This window comes from Eptesicus fuscus, chromosome 23, assembly GCF_027574615.1.
Source record: "Eptesicus fuscus isolate TK198812 chromosome 23, DD_ASM_mEF_20220401, whole genome shotgun sequence".
NCBI classification, from domain to species: domain Eukaryota; kingdom Metazoa; phylum Chordata; class Mammalia; order Chiroptera; family Vespertilionidae; genus Eptesicus; species Eptesicus fuscus.
The window spans coordinates 14,023,077-14,041,560 of record NC_072495.1 but is presented as its reverse complement, the minus strand read 5'-3'; the positions used below and the strand labels follow the sequence as shown (position 1 = coordinate 14,041,560).

The 18,484-nt window shown below is 56.0% G+C and overlaps 1 protein-coding gene across 1 annotated transcript; it reads left to right on the top strand.

Moving 5' to 3' along the window:
• Positions 1-2,022: 2,022 nt before the first annotated feature.
• On the top strand, positions 2,023-16,911 carry ROBO4 (roundabout guidance receptor 4). Its single transcript, XM_054712849.1, is given in 18 exon segments — positions 2,023-2,092; positions 2,430-2,759; positions 3,158-3,315; positions 3,493-3,613; positions 3,919-4,028; positions 4,119-4,347; positions 5,245-5,357; positions 6,272-6,440; positions 6,599-6,784; positions 7,144-7,186; positions 10,029-10,165; positions 10,283-10,546; positions 14,322-14,429; positions 14,624-14,759; positions 14,876-15,121; positions 15,244-15,602; positions 16,589-16,795; positions 16,901-16,911. Coding segments are annotated over 18 exon segments (2,997 nt in total).
• Positions 16,912-18,484: the final 1,573 nt, after the last annotated feature.

Sequence of the window (18,484 nt, the reverse complement as noted above, 5' to 3'; positions counted from 1 at the left end):
GTCTCCCCACATTTTTCTTGTGTCACCCTTGGATGACTGCAGTGTCCACATGAATACCCCTTTATCCCTCTGGCTCCACAGGTCCTTGACCCTGTAAACTCCATGCCACTCCGCCTGGCACACATGCCGTGGACTTGACCACTGCCCTTAGCTCCTCCAGTTCTGACATACCAAGCGCTCCTCTGGTCCCAGTTCCTATCCTCCCAGCTCTGTCACTCCATTACTTTCCTTCTGTCTATTCTTCACCTCTTGGAGGCGCTCAGGTTGTAAAAACCATTCTGTTCTCTTGTTCTAATTGTCTCCATCAGTCTTGGTCTGCATTTGAAGGGCAAGAGGAGTTCTGAAAGAGGCCTTCCCTCCTCTATTTTTCTATTGATTTCAGAGAGGGAGGGAGAAGGAGAGATAGAAACATCAATGATGAGAGAGAATCAATCAGCTGCCTCCTGACACACCCCACACTGGGAATCGAGCCTGTTCCCCGATCAGAGATCAGACCGTGACCTCCCGATTCATAGGTTGACGCTCCACCACTGAGCTATGCCAGCCCCCAGCCGGGCCTTCACTCCTCTTGATAGGCTGTTAAGGCTGTGGCTGTGGCTGGTACTATGCCAGGATGGGAAGGAGAGGAAGCGAGGGAGTCAGCTGGGTTAGGGGCCTCACGGAGGAGCTGGCCAGGAACTATTGGAAACAAAGGCTGGACAGTCTTCCGTTGAGCCCCCAGAGCCCGGCCTTGGCTTTCCGGGAACAGCTCCAGGAAATGGCTGAGATTCCAGATTTGGAAGGAAGAAACCTGTAAACAGGAGGTGGGCTCTGAGGGGGGAATGCAGCCTCTCTCTAGGGAGGGGGGTGGGGAGCAGCAGGCTCAGAAGCTACAGGCCTGTCTGCAGCAGACACAGGTTTCAGGGCTGGGGAAAGACTCTTAAAATATCAGACTCAAACCACCAGCCCGGGGCCCGAAGTATCCCAGCCGAGGATGCTTGAATAGTTTCCGTGATGGGATGTGCATAAAAATAACAGTATTGGTTAAACTTACTGAGCACTTATAATGCATTAGGTTATTGGACCAAGTGATTTAATGTTTTATCTCATCTCATCTCATTCTTACTCCATCCCCCAAGGTACGCACTACTATTATTATCCCCACTTACAGATGAGTGACTTGCAGGGGCTAAGGAACATGCCCATGGTCTCCCAGCTTATTTCATCTGTCTCTGAGCTTGTCCCAGAGCCTCTGAAGCCTTCCTGTCTTCTGTCCCACCCAGCCCCCTGCTCCATCAATCCTTGAGGAATGGACCGAGGAGTGACTGCTCCACTCGACTTAGTTTCCTCTGGATTTCCGGTCCACTCTAGCAAGGGTCACTTGAAAGCAAAGGAATAAGGATGGGGACTCAAGGGTTAAATACAGGCTTAGGGCTAAAGGGTCAAAGCTGTGGTTAGAGTTATGGGTAGTGTGAGGATTGCCTTTAAGAAATCCCAGACTAGCCCTGGCTGATTTGGCTCAGTGGACAGAGAAAGCGTCAGCCTGTGGACTAAAGGGTCCCGGGTTCGATTCCGGTCAAGGGCATGAACCTCGGTTGCAGGCTCAGTCCCCAGCAGGGGGCTTGCAGGAGGCAGCCGATCAATGATTCTCTCTCATCATTGGTGTTTCTATCTCTCTCTCCCTCTTTCTCCTCTCGGAAATCAATACAAATATATTAAAATAAAATAAAATAAATAAATAAAATAAAATAAAATAAAATAAAATAAAATAAAATAAAATAAAAAGAAATCCCAGACTAGATCACAAGGTAAACCTCAGGGCTGGGGTGGGAGCCAGGGAGTTTCTCTCCCCTGGGCTCCTCCCAGTTCTTCAAGGCACCGAGGGCCAGGCAGGAAGCATCGGTTTCCTCAAAGCTGCTTCCCTCTGGGGCAGTCTCGGCCACAAACAACCACCAACGGCCTGCCCGCCCCTCCCCTCCCCATGAGCTCAGAGCCGCAAGACAAAGTGCTCGGGACCAGGACAGAGACCTGGGAGCAGCAGCCATGGGCTCCGGAGGAGCGGGTCTCCCCGGGGTCTGGTGGCCCCTGCCCCTCCTGCTTCTGTTCGGCCTGGGTGAGTGTGGCCATCCCCTCTCCTAGCTCACGCTCCCTCGATCCAGGGCCTGGCCAGGGAAGAAGAGGCCCCCTCGCTCCTTTGCAAGAGATGATGATGATGTTGTTGATGATGATGATGATGATGGTGTGTGTGTGTGTGTGTGTGTGTGTGTGTGTGAGAGAGAGAGAGAGAGAGAGAGAGAGAGAGAGAGAGAGAGAGAGAGACTGATAGATTGAGAGTTCGAAAGGTCTCCTTCCTTTGAATTGATCTTCGGAGGAGAGAAGGCAATGAGGAATGCAGGGATCTGGGCGCCTGATGGTGGTCACACTGGGCTCCACCTCCCTTTCCCTTCCAGGAGGCACAGCTCCGGACTCCCCACCCCAGATCCTAGTCCACCCACAGGACCAGCTGCTCCAGGGCCCTGAGCCCGTCCAGATGAGCTGCCAAGCCTCAGGCCAGCCGCCTCCCACCATCCACTGGCTGCTCAATGGGCAGCCCCTGAGCATGGAGCCCCCAGACACACACCAACTCCTCCCTGATGGAACCCTGCTGCTGCACTGGCCCTCCACCCAGGCGCACGCCCGCAGCAACCAGGCCCTGTCCACAGACCTGGGCATCTACACGTGTGAGGCCAGCAACCGGCTGGGCACAGCGGTGAGCCGCGGCGCGCGGCTGTCTGCGGCTGGTGAGGCCTGGGAGGGGAGCCCTGGGTGATATGTCTGTGCTGAGGGAGGTTTGAAGGGGTATCTGTGAGGATCAATGTGTGTGTGTGTTGGGGGGAGTGGGGAGGACTCCAGTTAGGCTGGTGTGGGCTGGTTTTGGCTGAGGTTAGGGTATGTGAGGTTCAACCTGGGATTGGCGTCAGAGGGAGGTTTGAAGGGATATCAGACGGGGAACCGGGAGGAGAGAGCTGAGTTGGGGGTGAACCTACATGGAACGCTTAGGAGGTGGGTCTCTGAAGAGTGGGCTCACAGTCGTGAAAAAATAGAATGGGGCACAGGTGTGGCAGGAGACACCAAGGGGGGCCTTTGGGGAGGGGAGGACCGGGCACTGCTCCCCCCAGAGCCTCCTTCCTCCCCACAGTCCTCCAGGAGGATTTCCGGGTCCAGCCCCAGGACACCGTGGCCACGGTGGGCGAGCAGGTGATCCTGGAGTGCTGGCCGCCCTGGGGCCACCCAGAGCCCACGGTCTTGTGGTGGAAGGATGAGAAACCCCTGGCCCTCCAGCCGGGGCGGCACAGGGTGAGCATCGCTCCCTTCCCCATACCTCCTCCTGTCCCGGCCCTACAGGGGACTGACCCGCCTTCTGAGTGCCCCCCCGCAGAATTTGAGGAGAGGAAGGCAGCACGGCCTTCAGCTTCCCTCCCCTGTCAGAGCCCCGCCCCTCACGGGAGACTGCGCATGTGCCTGTCCTGACAGGTGTCCAGTGGCTCCTTGCGGATGCTAAGAGCAGAGAAGAGTGACTCGGGGACTTATATGTGTGTGGCCACCAACGAGGCAGGACAGCGGAAGAGCCGGGCAGCCAGGGTGTCAGTCCAGGGTAAGGGAGGGAGCTAACATCAGGGCCAGTGTGGACAGGGGGGTGGGGGGGGGGGGCGGTTCCGGTTAGGCTGGTGTGATCTGGTGTGGTCTGAGGTTAGGGTATGTGAGGTTCCACCTGGGATTGGCATCGGATGGTGGACCCCATCTTAGGGGAGGTTTGCTTCCCCATCCTACAGTGGAAATAGGAGCGCTCTAGTTCTGAGGAAGCTGGGAGTTTGGGGTTCTGGGCAGCTAAGGGATCCTGGACCCCTCAGTTCCTTCACTCGGGCCTGTAGCCCCCATCCCAGCCCTGTTCTCCCCCAGAGCCTCTGGAGCTTCTGGCCGTGCGCATTCAGCTGGAAAACGTGACCCTGCTGAACCCGGGTCCCTCCCAGGGCACCACGCCTGGGCCTGCCGTGTGGCTCAGCTGGAAGGTGAGGCCTGGCGCCCAGGGCGGGAGCCAGTCCCGGGTCCAGACAGCACTGCGTCCCTGACCCCCCGCCTTTCTCCGGACTCTCGCCCAGGTCAGCGGCCCTGCCGCCCCTGCCCAGTCCTACACGGCGCTGTTCAGGACCCAGCCGGTGCCAGGAGGCCAGGCAGCTCCGTGGGCAGAGGCCCTGCTGGCTGGCTCGCAGAGCGCGAAGCTCGGGGGCCTCCGCTGGGGCCAAGACTACGAGTTCAAAGTGAGACCGTCCTCCGGCCGGGCTCGGGGCCCTGACAGCAACGTGCTGCTCCTGAGGCTGCCTGAGCAAGGTCAGGGGCGGTGCCCACACCAACAATAGACCTCTGGTCCCACCCCAGTCTGGGGGGCCCTGGAGGACTGTCCCACCCCAGTCTGGGGGGCCCTGGAGGACTGTCCCACCCCAGTCTGGGGGGCCCTGGAGGTCTGTCCCACCCCAGTCTGGGGGGCCCTGGAGGTCTGTCCCACTCCAGTCTGGGGGCCCCTGGAGGACTGTCCCACTCTAGTCTGGGGGGCCCTGGAGGACTGTTCCACCCCAGTCTGGGGGGCCCTGGAGGTCTGTCCCACTCCAGTCTGGGGGGCCCTGGAGGACTGTCCCACTCCAGTCTGGGGGGCCCTGGAGGACTGTCCCACCCCAGTCTGGGGGGCCCTGGAGGACTGTCCCACCCCAGTCTGGGGGGCCCTGGAGGACTGTCCCACCCGTCTGGGGGCCCCTGGAGAACTGTCCCACTCCAGTCTGGGGGGCCCTGGAGGACTGTCCCACTCCAGTCTGGGGGCCCCTGGAGGACTGTCCCACTCCAGTCTGGGGGGGGCCCTGGAGGACTATCCCACTCCAGTCTGGGGGGCCCTGGAGGACTGTCCCACTCCAGTCTGGGGGCCCCTGGAGGACTGTCCCACTCTAGTCTGGGGGGCCCTGGAGGACTGTCCCACTCCAGTTTGGGGGGCCCTGGAGGACTGTCCCACTCCAGTCTGGGGGGCCCTGGAGGACTGTCCCACCCCAGTCTGGGGGGCCCTGGAGGACTGTCCCACCCCAGTCTGGGGGGATGGTGGGTCCTGCTCCTGGATCCCTCTGCCCTGGTCAGGCAAGCAGAGTGCTATTCTCATCAGTGTGGCCTCTGCCCCTGTGTCCCCATCCCAGCCCTTCTCCCTAGAGCTCCCTCATTCCTTATCTCCTCTCTCCCTCCCCCCAGTGCCCAGCGCCCCTCCCCAGGAGGTGACCCTAAAATTGGGCAATGGCAGCATCCTTGTGAACTGGGTCCCACCACCTGCCAAAAACCACAATGGCATCATCCGTGGCTACCAGGTACCCCCACAAGCTGACACACCCCTTCCTAGTGGTGCCGAGGCCTCCCTCTCCCCTGGCATCCCGCGTGTCCTTGCTCTGGGCTCTGAGAAGTGAACCCGTGCAGAGAAGCGAGGAGCACCCACTATTGACAAACGAGCGTCTGCCAGACCATGCCAAGCAGTTAGCTCCCTGGTCTCATTGCATCCCCCGGTCCACCTGGTTCTTATCCCCAATTTTTTTTTAATTTCTTTATTGATTAAAGTGTCACATATTTGTCTTCATCCCCCCATTCCCATCCCACACCCCTCCCCACGGATGCCCCCACCCCCCTGTTGTCCTTAACCTTTGGTTAGGCTCGTATGCATGCACACAAGTCCTTTGGTTGATCTCTCCCCCCTACCCCCACCCTCCCCTACCCTCCCTCTGAGGCCCGACAGTCCGATTGATGCCTCCTTGTTTCTGGTTCTGTTCTTGTTCATCAGTCTATGTTGTTCATCATTTCCCCTAGATGAGCGAGATCATGTGTCACTAGAAATATACTTATAAGAACTGAATGTGAGACGAGCAATAATAGTTATGCTGACAGGCAAATGAATCAGTCTGTAGTGAGTTTCTTTCTGGACCAACAGTTCTTTTGAGACCCAATTTCAATGTCCACCAGTTCCTTATGTGTACATGTCGGCACTGACTTTTCAGCTCTGGATGGTGGACAAATGGTGGTAATGCAGGTCCGTTATCCCCAATTTACAGACGAGGAAAGTGAGGCTGGATGTAGGGCCCAGGACGGGATCAGAAGTGTGGATGGTTGTGAGGGGAGTGTGCCCTGGTCAACCCCAGGGCAGGGTGACGGCAGGCTCAGACTCTGACTGCAGATGAAGGGCCCCGCAGCTGGGATGGTGCCTGGGGCCACTGCTCACCCTGCATGTCCTTAGGTGTGGAGCCTGAGCAACACCTCATGGCCCCCAACCAACTGGACAGTGGCCGGCGAGCAGACCCAGCTGGAGATTGCCACCCAAACGCCAGGTTCCTACTGCGTGCAGGTGGCTGCCGTCACCGGCGCTGGGGCTGGGGAGCCCAGCAGCCCCGCCTGCCTCATTTTGGGTGAGGAAAGTCTCCACTGGCCCCCACCCACATCCCTCAGCCCCAATGCCCACCTTCCTCTCACTGTTCCCACTTCCCAGTTCCAGCTCTTCCCCCTTCTCTGTCCCACCCTCATTGCTCCCCCTGCCCCCTACCCCTGAGCTCCAAAACCTCTACAGAGCAGACCATGGATCGAGCCACCCGAGAACCCAAAGACCCCGGTCCGTGGATCCTGGAGCAGCTGAGAGCAACGTTGAAGCGTCCAGAGGTCATTGCCACCGGGGGTGTCCTGCTCTGGCTGCTGCTGCTGGGCACCACTGTGTGTATCCACCGTCGGCGCCGCGCTGGGGTGCACCTGGGCCCAGGTGAGAGAGGGAAGCAGAATCCAGGGGGGTCAGGACTCACTGGGTCCAGTTAAGAACACTATAGGGGGGCCCTAGCTGGCTTGGCTCGGTGGATAGAATGTCGGCCTGCGGAATGAAGGGTTCCGGGTTCAATTCTGGTCAAGGGCACATGCTTGATCCCCAGTAGGGGGCATGCAGGAGGCAGCCGATCAATGATTCTCTCTCATCATCGATGTTTCTGACTCTCTCTCCCTCTCCTTTCCTCCCTGAAATCAATAAAAAAAATATATACATATTTTTTAAAAAGAACACAATGGGGGTTAGATCTCTAGCCTGATGCTGGGGACTCTAGATTGAGCCTTCTTCCCGCCCTCTCCCAGGTCTGTACAGGTATACCAGTGAGGACGCCATCCTAAAACACAGGTGAGACATGAAAGGGGCGTGGCCTGAGGTGAGGGAGGGGCAGGGGGACCAAGGAGCTGGAACAGAGAATTGGATGGAGTCTCCCTTACTCCAGGCAGTTTGGAATCCTGGTATCTGTGTCTCTCCTCAACTCCAAGTGAGAATTGTTTTCTCTTTCAATAATGTTACTATCAGACGACTTGACAGAGAGTAAACGAAATCATAGACTTCAGCGGCTTTGCCCAAGGCAGCACAGCTGGCCTTCTGAACTCCTAATCCAGTGCTCTCATCACCAACCTCTCACTAATAATCCTGACTACACTTCCCTGCTGAGTCATTCTCCTGGCTGGAGAATAATTGGCTTGGGAGGAGCAGCCGAATTCCTAATTTTGTCTATGCACCCAGTGTTCACCTAGCACCGTGGTTGGCAAACTGCGGCTCGAGAGCCACGTGCGGCTCTTTGGCCCCTTGAGTGTGTGGCTCTTCCACAAAATACCACGGCCCGGGCGAGTCTATTTTGAAGAAGTGACGTTAGAAGAAGTTTAAGTTTAAAAAATTTGGCTCTCCAAAGAAATTTCAATCGTTGTACTGTTGATGTTTGGCTCTGTTGACGAATGAGTTTGCCGACCACTGACCTAGCAGTACCTTTGCTTTCCGTATATCACTCAACCTATGGAGCCATCTTTCCTTCACGGCAATCCACCCACAGTTCCAGTAGAGGGCGCTCTGCCCCTACACCATAGGGCGGTTGCAGGTACCTCTGCTTCAAGTGTGTCTGGCTGCCAGAGCCAAGTCTGCGGTTATGAGACAAGATACTAAGAAAGCAAACATACTTTTTAATCCTGTTGGCCGAGTTTTACACTAAAATAACCATTTCATCTGCCCGCATTCTCCTGCTCTTTACCGCATTAGATTTCCTCTGGGAGGTTTCACAGCCCGGGTCTGCATCTTCCAACAGAACTTGATCGAGCACCTACTAGGTGCCAGATACATCCAGCCAGACCATTTTTCTGTCAGTGTCTGGGCTCAGGGCAAGGTTCCTGTGTTTTCTGTGCCCACTGGCCATTCTCTGTAGTTACCACCTGGGCTTTGTCTGCTCTGCCCTGAACTTTCTCTGTCCCCCGGGGACCGTGGTCGGCAAACTGCGGCTCGCGAGCCACATGCGGCTCTTTGGCCCCTTGAGTGTGGCTCTTCCACAAAATACCATGGCCTGAGAGAGTCTATTTTGAAGAAGTGGCGTTAGAAGAAGTTTAAGTTTAAAAAATTTGGCTCGCAAAAGAAATTTCAATCGTTGTACTGTTGATATTTGGCTCTGTTGACTAATGAGTTTGCCGACCACTGCCCTGGGACTTCACCCCTGTCCTTGAGGGAGATTCATTCATTTCTCTTAGAACAGTCTCCATCTGCCAGGAACTCAGTCTAGACCAGTGGTTCCCAACCTTTTTTTGGCCATGCCCCACCTAAGCATCTCTAAAATCCTGATGTCCACCCCCCCACCTGTGACATATACTTCTTCTTATTATTAAAAAAGTGAACTCCTAGTCATGTGGAGGAAACCTAAAAGGCCATTAACTTGGTCTAAACAAGCTTTCAAAGAACATGGCATCCACGAAAGAGAAAAATAAAAGAACGAAAGGACAGATGAAGTACTGAGGAAGAAATTACTAAGAAATTATTAAAAATAATAATAATAATATGAAGTGATATGAAAAAAAATAGCAAATAAAGTTTCAAAACATATACCGGTAATAGAGAACTGGAATGCATAAATATGTCACAATGTATACTTGTAGACTGTATATGAGGCCCCTAGAACCATCAGAAATGCAAAAAATTCACTGTTAATAACTCTTTCTCAAATTGCCCCCCTTAAAAATCAAATTGCGCCCCGTGGGGTGTGTGCCCCACGTTGGGAACCACTGGTCTAGACAGAGACATCCAAGTGAATGGAATCCAGAGTTGGAGGTGCAGACCCATGTACAAGGTACATGGAGGAGCCTGGGGTGGGGAAATCGGGGAGGAAGATTTCACATTTACCCTGACCGTGAGAAGGAGGAGGCCAAAGAGGGCAGCCGGAAATGGCCGCCATGTTCACAGGGAAGGGAAAGCCATTTGGTCTGCCTGGGGCATAGCGTGGGAGGTGGGTCTGGTTAGGGAGTTGGAAACCAGACTGAGGGCCCTGTCCGCCATGCCAGGCAGCTGGGCTCTCCCTTGGTCAACGGGAGCCACTGAAGCTTCCAGGCAGAGAAGTGCTTTGGTCTGGTCCCTGCTGTTGAAAGATGGCTCAGGCAGCCTGCCTGGCCCCCTGTTCAGAGGGAACCAGGCTAGAGGTAGGGAGGCCACACTCACGTAGCAAGCTCTGCTCTGCCAGCGCATGACCTCATGTTTCCTGGTCCCGGCGCACAGCATCCGCCTTCTGTGGAAGGCCCGCTGTGACCCTTACAGATGAAGAACCCGGCCTTGGAGAGGCCCACAGACTTGCTCCCAGGGATGCACAGCTGGGCTGCGACCAAGGGGGATTTTTTTTATTTTTATTTTTTTGCCAACAGGGATTTTCAAACTGGGTTAGTCTGGCTCCAGATAGATCTTCTTTTTATCTGAGCACACAGCTGTTTCTTTTTAATACCTCTTATCTCTGGGCAACCTGGACTTCCTCTGATAACCAGGATAAGAAAGGGCACTGAGTTGGAGACATCAGTGCAGAGATTTTAAGGAGTCGGAAGGGCTTAAAAGTAGGTAGAATAAAGCCTATAGCACCATCTCCTCACCTCCTTCAGCTGCCCCGTGGTTCTCGCTTTACGCTGTTTCTCCTGCCCCTGCCCCTACCCATCCCCTTCCCTCCCCCCCCCCCCCAATGCTGCAGGATGGACCACAGTGACTCCCCCTGGCTGGCAGACACTTGGAGATCCACCTCTGGCTCTCGGGACCTGAGCAGCAGCAGCAGCCTTAGCAGCCGCCTGGGAGCGGACCCCCGGGACCCACTAGACGGCCGTCGCTCCTGTGAGCATGCCCAGAGGCGGCCAGGGCCTGGCAGTGCAACAGAGAGCCCAGGGCTGGAGGAGGGGGGATGTGGGCAGGATGGTTCAACATCGTTCCTCCTGTTGTGTTTTATGGCAGTGATCTCCTGGGATCCCCGCAGCCCTGGCGTGCCCCTGCTTCCCGACACCCGCACTTTCTATGGCTCCCTCATCGCTGAGCTGCCTTCCAGCCCCCCAGCCCGGCCAAGCCCCCAGGCCCCAGCCCTCAGGCATCTCCGACCCCAGCTGACCCGGCTCTCCAGCCCCTGGCCCAGTTCCGACAGCCTCTGCAGCCGCAGGGGGCTCCCTTCCCCTCGCTTCTCTGTGGCCCCCGCAGAGGCTTGGAAGGCCAAAAAGAAGCAAGGTAAGGACGGGATCGCAGTCCCAGCCTGGAGCAGGCGGGAGGAGGAGGGCCCAGGAGGGGGCATGTGGTGGGCATGTGGCCTGGGCCCTGGCAGACGGGTATGGGTAGCACCCCACCCACAGCCTCCTGGATCCCCATCACTGACGCACTCAGCGAGGGCTGTGCTGGCCTCAGCTTTTCTCTGGTTTCAGTCTGGCCGCACCAGGAGCGGCCCAGCTTCTGCCATCAGCTCAGCTCCACACGCTGATAAGCGCCAGGGCCCAAGAGACACCAGACATGGTCCTGGCCCCCTAAGGGCTCAAAGTCTAATGAAAGTGCCTGACCGGCACACCAGCCATTCCAGAACCTGGCAGGATGTGCCCAGAATGCGCCCAGTGCTGGCACGAAGCCTCCGGTTCCCATGAACAAGTCCCCTGGTGCCCCACACAGTCTGCCCGGGGCCCGACTCTCAGCTTGCTCCCCAGAGGAGCGGGTCCTTTCTGCCCAGTCTCTCCTGACTCCCAGCAACCTGCTTTGACTTTCCAGAGAGACATCATTATAGTCTCTGTTTCTTTCTCTTTTTTTTAATATATTTTTATTGATTTCAGAGAGGAAGGGAGAAGGAGAGAGAGATAGAAACATCCATGAGAGAGTATCATTGATCCGCTGCCTCCTGCACGCCCCCTACTGGGGATCGAGCCCTCAACCGGGGCATGTGCCCTGACCAGGAATCAACAACCGTGACCTCTGGTTCATAGGTCGATGCTCAACCACGGAGCCACGCCAGCCAGGCTAGTCTCTGTTTCTTTAGCAACCACTGTGTTAGGTTCTTTACTTATATTTATTTTATTTAAGCCTCACAACATATTGACTTGGTATTATTTCCTCTGATTTTACAGATAGGGAAAGAGGAGCAGACTTGGGTAACTCGTTCAAAATCCCACGTCAATAAGGGGCAGAACTCAGAGCTGAAGTCAGAGTGGTCTGCTCCCAGGGCCACTTTGACTGTCTCTGGGAGCATCCTGGGGAAACCCTCTCCTCTCACTGACTCTTTTCTCCCATCTCCGAACATTGGCCGGCACCCTATCTGCTGGTTTCATGAGCCTTCTGTACTGATTAGTAAGACTTACGAATGCTCAACAGTCATTTTTTAAAAATATATTTTTAATTGATTTCAGAGAGGAAGGGAGAGGAAGAGCTAGAAACATCAATGATGAGAGAGAGTCATTGATTGCCTGCCTCCTACATGCTCCCTACCGGGAATCAACGAGTCGAACCCTGACCTCCTGGTTCATAAGCAGAGGCTCAACCACTGAGCACACCGGCTGGGCTCAACAGCCCATTTTTTTTAAAGTTTATAATTGAATTTTTATTAAGACAAATGTGGATTCAGAGTAATGAGGAGCTTGTCGAATATCCAAAATTTTATGACTCTAAATATTAATGAAGCTGGCCTTTTTTTCCAGCTTTGCCCCAAAGCTATTGCATCAGAAAAGCTCAGTGGTAATAAAATACCAACTACGAAGAGGTTGCATGAATCTCATTTAAAAAAACAGATTTCCGCCCAGCCAGCGTGGTTCAGTGGTTGAGCGTCGACCTGTGAATCAGGAGGTCACGGTTCAATTCCCGGTCAGGACACGTGCCCAGGTTACAAGTTGGATTCCCAGTGTGGGCCAAGTCCCCACCAGTCCTCAGCAGATCATGCTCTGACCTTGTCCAGAGCCATGACATCGGCTCCACTGCTGTCACCTAGTCCACGACTGATGCGTCTTCACTTCCGAAAACTGGCGGGCTCTCTCAGTGCCTCTACTCCCCGTAACCTACTCCTCCTATTGGACCTTCTATTTTCCCTACTACTTGGCCTTCGTTGGGGTTTTTCTCCATGGTAGATATTATCACACTCTCCCGGGTCTCATCCATTATACCAGGTCCTTAGTTCCCCGTACTTTGCCAGATACACACACCGAATAGTCTCATTAATTCAAACCAATATTTATTGCAATTCGGGGCTGGCCAGTGAGATTGGGCCTGACCTTGATCACATTTTTATTGCCTAGTTTATTATTCAAATAACATCGAAACTAAACCCCAAGTATTTCTGAGCAAGGGGGGGAGGGGGACTTATTGTTACCAGGGTCCTTTAGAGGAAATGAAAAGGGTTGGGACAAATATGGCCTTTTCCAGAATTGGCCTTTCCCTGCCCTTTCCATGCAACCAACCAGCCAGCCAACAGGTGTCCCCACTTCTGAGCTTAGTTACGAAGCCAGGTACTAGGTCATACAATGAAAGGAAATGTACGAAAACCAAATCAGCCAAAGTACAAAAGCAAACCTCAATAGAGGAAGCCCAGCCATTGTGTGGGCTTTTATCCCAGTGGCTCAGAAGATTTGGCCACTGTCCATGGATTCCCAGGGCCCAGATGGGGTCTTAGTCTCGTCCCTGCTCTGAACTGGCCATGGTGGCCCCCAAGGCTTTAGGATGAGACCGACTAGACAGCTCTGCCTCCAGGGTCCTGCCTGGCCTTTGGTCTGGGCTTCTGATCATGGGACACTCATCTGAAGGCTGTTTCTTTCCTCCTTTGCTCTGGTTCCCGGTCTGGGGAAAACCTATTACTTTCTATTTCTATTACCCAGTTCCTCTCTGGTTTAAACTCAGGTCACCTGGGTTTGGGCCTGACCAGAAAGCATTGTACGTGGCTGGGTCAGTTCTTTCAGTGACCTCGGCTTCCCTGTTGTCAGAGCTCACTCAGCCTTGTCTCTAAGTGTGGTTCGCCCTAAGTGGGAATCACGTCTGTACGAGTTGACACCTACATCTCTAATCGCATCCTCCATTCACTCATTTAGCCAACAAATATTGACTATCTATGGGCAGGGCATTGCCTGTCTGGGTGAGACCAACACAACTTCCTACTCTAAAGTGCCTCTTCCTTCACACCTGGCCTGGTCTAGGGTTACTTGTTTTTGTCTTACCCATTCATGACAGTCTAACCCTGTGGTCGGCAAACTGCGGCTCGCGAGCCACATGCGGCTCTTTGGCTCCTTGAGTGTGGCTCTTCCACAAAATACCATGGCCTGGGCGAGTCTATTTTGAAGAAGTGGCATTAGAAGAAGTTTACGTTGAAAAAATTTGGCTCTCCAAAGAAATTTCAATCGTTGTACTGTTGATATTTGGCTCTGTTGACTAATGAGTTTGCCGACCACTGGTCTAACCCATGTCCCCAGTTGAGAGATACTCAGGTTGCTCAGGGTAGGGCTGGCCAGAACCACATGAGATTTTCACAATGTGAAGAATGGGAATGAATAGATTCTCTCCAAGAGAAGAAGGCGCACATGCCTTCACAGAGCCAAAACTACTGAGAAGAGTAACCGTGGGAGGCTACAGAGATCAGGACGATGGCACTGTATCCTGGAAAGTGGGGAAAGCTATTAGGTGCCAGGAACTTTCCGATCTGTTTTTATTTCATTGGAAAAACCCTCATTTGCCGTGGGTGTTTACAAACGAAACAGGCTCAGAAAGGTTCGTGGCTTTACCTGCGGGCACACAGCTATTGCATGGCTCAGCTGGGCTACGAGGGCCCCTTTTTTTACTCCAAGCCTAGTGCTCCTTCCACCCTCTCACAGCGGCCTGGCTGAGGGTGGGAAGGGGAGGAGAAGATGGAGGGCGGTTCTTCCCTCTTTTCTCCTTGTTCAGGGGCCTTAAAGCGTAACTGAATGACAAGGCCGAAGCTGGGGCCTGAGGTTGGGGTCTGACAGGCCCACCCTGGCTTGTCCCTCAACTGCCAACTCTTCCTTTGCAGAGCTGCACCAGGCCAACAGCTCCCCGCTGCTCCGGGGCAGCCACCCTATGGAGCTCTGGGCCTGGGAGGCAGGAAATAAAGGCTCCAAGAACCTTTCCCAAAGCCCAGGTGAGAGGAAGTGAGGCGGTGAGGTGGGGTGCAGGGGCCCACCAGCCCCTACAGCTGGCTTCAGCTGTCCTTGAGGAAGGTGATGGGTGGGGTGTAGGGGCAGGAAGCTGAGGGGAGGGCTGGGCAGGGGGCAGGCTGGGGTGTGGGGCTGATGGGGGTTCTGCTATTCTCATGCCCAGGCTATTGTTCCCCAGGACCTGTGCCCCGAGCTCTGGTTGCCTGGCGGGCCCTGGGACCGCAGATCCTCAGCTCCTCCAACGAGCTGACTTGCCCTCTCCCGCCAGCACCCCTCTCTTCTCATGAACCCCCCACCCAGAATCAACAGACCCAGTAAGAGGGCATGGGGTCAAAAAGCGGGGAGTGGAGGGTGGGATGGGGTGAGGGTGGCGTGGACAGGGGTTGGAAGGACCCCACTAACCATCCTGCCATCTGTCTTTCCCAATCAGGCACGTGGCAGAGCCCCGAGCTCCCTCCCCCCACCCCCTGTCAGCAGCCCCCACCCCCACCTGCAGGCCCTCTAGTACCGCCAGCCACTCCAGCCACCAGGCCTCCTCCCTGTCCGGTCCCAGCCCAACCTCCAGTCGCCTGTCCAGCTCTTCGCTGTCATCCCTGGGGGAGGATCAGGACAGTGTGCTGACTCCTGAGGAGGTGGCCCTGTGCCTGGAGCTCAGTGAGGGTGAGGAGACGCCCAGGTGAGTAGACCCGTGTTACATACAGTACACTTGACCCTGCCTCGTTCCACTCTTCCCTAAAGAATGTTCCCGCCCTACCGCACCTCAACGATCCTACTGTCTCTCACGTTGCCTCTTCCTAGGAACAGCGTCTCTCCTATGCCAAGGGCTCCTTCACCCCCCAGCACCTACGGGTACATCAGCGTCCCCACAGCTTCAGAGCTGGCCGACATGGGCAGAGCTACCGGAGGGGTAGGGTCCGAGGTGGGGAGTTTGCTGTGCCCACCTCGGCCCTGCCTCACCCCCACCCCCAGTGAGGGCTCCCTGGCCAATGGCTGGGGCTCCGCCTCCGAGGACAACGCCCCCAGTGCCAGAGCCAGCCTCGTCAGCTCCTCCGACGGGTCCTTCCTCGCCGACGCCCACTTCGCACGGGCCCTGGCAGTGGCTGTGGACAGCCTTGGCTTCGGTCTGGAGCCCAGGGAGGCAGACTGTGTCTTCACAGGTACATCAGCTCACCCTCACCCCTTGGAGTGGGCACAGCCCCTGTAAGACCCCCTTCTTCCCAACCAAGAGGCCAAGTTCCTAATCATGGCCTTCGTCATTGTCCTTAGAACAGCCCGTTTTCATTAAATGATAACTACCTCCCCCCAGGCCCTAGGATAAGCACTTTACATACATTCAATGAGACCTCTAGGAGGAATGTTCTTTATTCTTTTCCAAATGAGGAAACTGTAAGTCAATCAGGTTTATTAACTTGCCCAAGGTCACCCATGAGGTCAGGGACAGATTTGTTCAGGTCTGAAGCCTGCAGGCAGCCAAGTGCAACCCACTCCCCTACCTGCAGGGCACCCTCCCCCCCACCCCCACCGCCAGCCCAGACAGGGGTCTCCAGGAAGGGTGGCTCCAGCCCCTGTGGTTCACTCTAGCCCAGTGTTCAGATTCCCCCTCACTGTGGGACGTTCTGTCTCCTCTTACCCCTGCCGTGCTCCCACGCCCTCCTCCTTGCCGTGTCTGCGGTTGTGGGGAGGAGCAACTGGGATCACCCTTCACACGTCTTAGTGGAGTGGGACCATGATCTCCATGTCAACAGAGGTAGTCAGGGCTCCCCTTAGCTGTCCCCTGCCTCATCGGCTCTATCAGATCCCCTATTCCCACCTTGTGAACCCTAACTCTGCCCTCTGCCCCAAGAAAAACAACCAGGCTTGTGGTGCACGAGAGAGCAAGGATTATCCAGGGCAGAAGTTCCCCGAATGGAGGGAGCGGAGGATGCTGGGAGAGGATGGGCAAAGGCCAGTTCGAAATATTCTCTCTGAAGAAACTAATGGTTCCTGTCCCTGGGGCCAGAGCCACCGAGACCGATGGGCCACGTCGGGGTTAGATTATACTCAGGGTTGGGTGTATGCTTGAAGTTGGCCCCAAGCTTTGCTCCCTAAACTGGTCCCCAGGGGTGAAGGCCAACCCTCCACAGATATCTCTACCCCCACACAGGTGCCTCGTCACCCCCCTCCCCCCGGGCTGACCGCTTCCTGACCCGCACCCTCTCCCTGCCCCTGTGGGAGTGGAGGTCAGACTGGCTGGAGGACCTGGAGAACCACCACATCCAGCGACTGGGCAGAGGGCTGCCGCCCTGGCCCCCCGACTCTTAGGACTCTCCCCAGAGAACCCATCTCGGCTGTGCTGCACCCAAGGCTGGCAGTAAGTGTCCGTCTGCCTGGCTTGTGTGGTTCCGGGGTGGAGCCATGAGGGAGCCGGGGGTCTGCAAGCAGGGGGTAACTCCACTCTCCTCCAATTCTCCTATAGACTCGTCCTGAGGCATGTCCACGAGACTCCCCCCACCACCCTTACCCCCCCCCCCCCCCCCCAAGAAGAGACTTGGAACTCCCTCTTCTATCAGCCACGGGCCCTGAGGAGGGCTGGGCCCTGGACTGCAGATCTTGGTCGGTGCCTCTCTGCAGTTGGGTACACCTGGCCTCCAGGAGAGCTCGCCCTCCTTGATCGTGAAAAGGAATGAAACAACCCACGATCAGAGCAAAGCAGACCCGGAGCCCCCGGAGCCCCCGGGAGCAGAGAATGGGCTCCACCTGGCGCCCTGCTTGCCCTCTGCTCTGTCCAACTCCACAACCAAACTGAGTGGCTTAAGGAGCAGCCCACCTCCTGATCTCCCACCCACGAGGATCATGAGACATGGGGGAGCCAGGGGTCTTTCTGGGGGCCAGCGGCAGCTTGTCGGGGTGGGCCGTGGAGGAAGGAGCTCCTCAAGCCTCCCCTCAGCCTCACTGGACTGTGTTCCATACAGGGGCTCAACCCCACCCCCCCAAACACGCACACACCTTGTAAAGGAGATACAGAGCAGAGCCCTGAGCCACGAGGCCAACCCAGCACCAAGGCAAAGTCCCAGACGGACCAGGGAGGGAGCTCCAGGGCGGGAGGTGCGGAATGTGGGACAAAAACTGCTGTCCTCACGCTGCTGTCAAGTGAGCCCAAGGAATTAATACTAGGACATGGCAATGCCCTGAGTTCCGTGAGCTCTTTCCCCGGAGCATCGTTTCGGGGTTGGGGGCAGGGGAGGGTACCTGGAGAGAAAGAATGGCCTGAACTAGAAAGGGAGCAGGCATTCGCTGACACTGGGCAATGTCACCCATCTCTGTCCAGGAACTAAGGGGAGAATTATGTTCATCCATCAAACTGGAAGCAGGACCCGGGCAAGGGAGGGCTGGGCCACGGCCAGGGTCTGCTGAGAAGACAACTCCTGCCTCCAGCCGCCCCAGCCCCTCCCCAGAGACCAGTCCCAGGTGGTTTCTTAAAACAAAGTAGCTCATCCCGCCAAAGGTAGAGCCACCTGTCATGATTGGCAGGTGCGAACCCTTCCACCAAAACAACAGAGCAAACCAGTGGTGACGCGGGACTCCCAGGGCCTCCGCCCCAGACAGCGTGGGGAGCGGGTAAGGGCATCTCTCCCACGTGGCAGGAAGGGTCAGGGGCAGAATCCTCGGGCTGGGGGGATGAACATGAGCAGGGCCACAGCAAGACACCTTCAGGGAGGGCCCCGAAAGGGGGTGATCATCCCCCAAAGCCCTGTGGCTCTATGGGAGGCCACTCTACTTTGGAGGCTGAGAAGGCGGGGCCCGGGGGCGGTGCTGCCCGGACTACCCTGACCTGGCCAGTCTGGGCTGGAGGGTGTGACCCAGGAGGAGGGAACCGAGCTGCAGACAACCATCCTTCCTCTCCTACTGAGTTTCCTTTTCTGGAATCTGCTTCTCTTTTAGCTTCCTGGTAAAATTCCTTTAAAAAAAAACATTCCAATCGTGTTAGCTAGCCCTAAGGAGAGAAAGGGACTGTACCCACTTCGGACAAAGTGGCAGGAGCGGTCAGAGCCTGGGCATG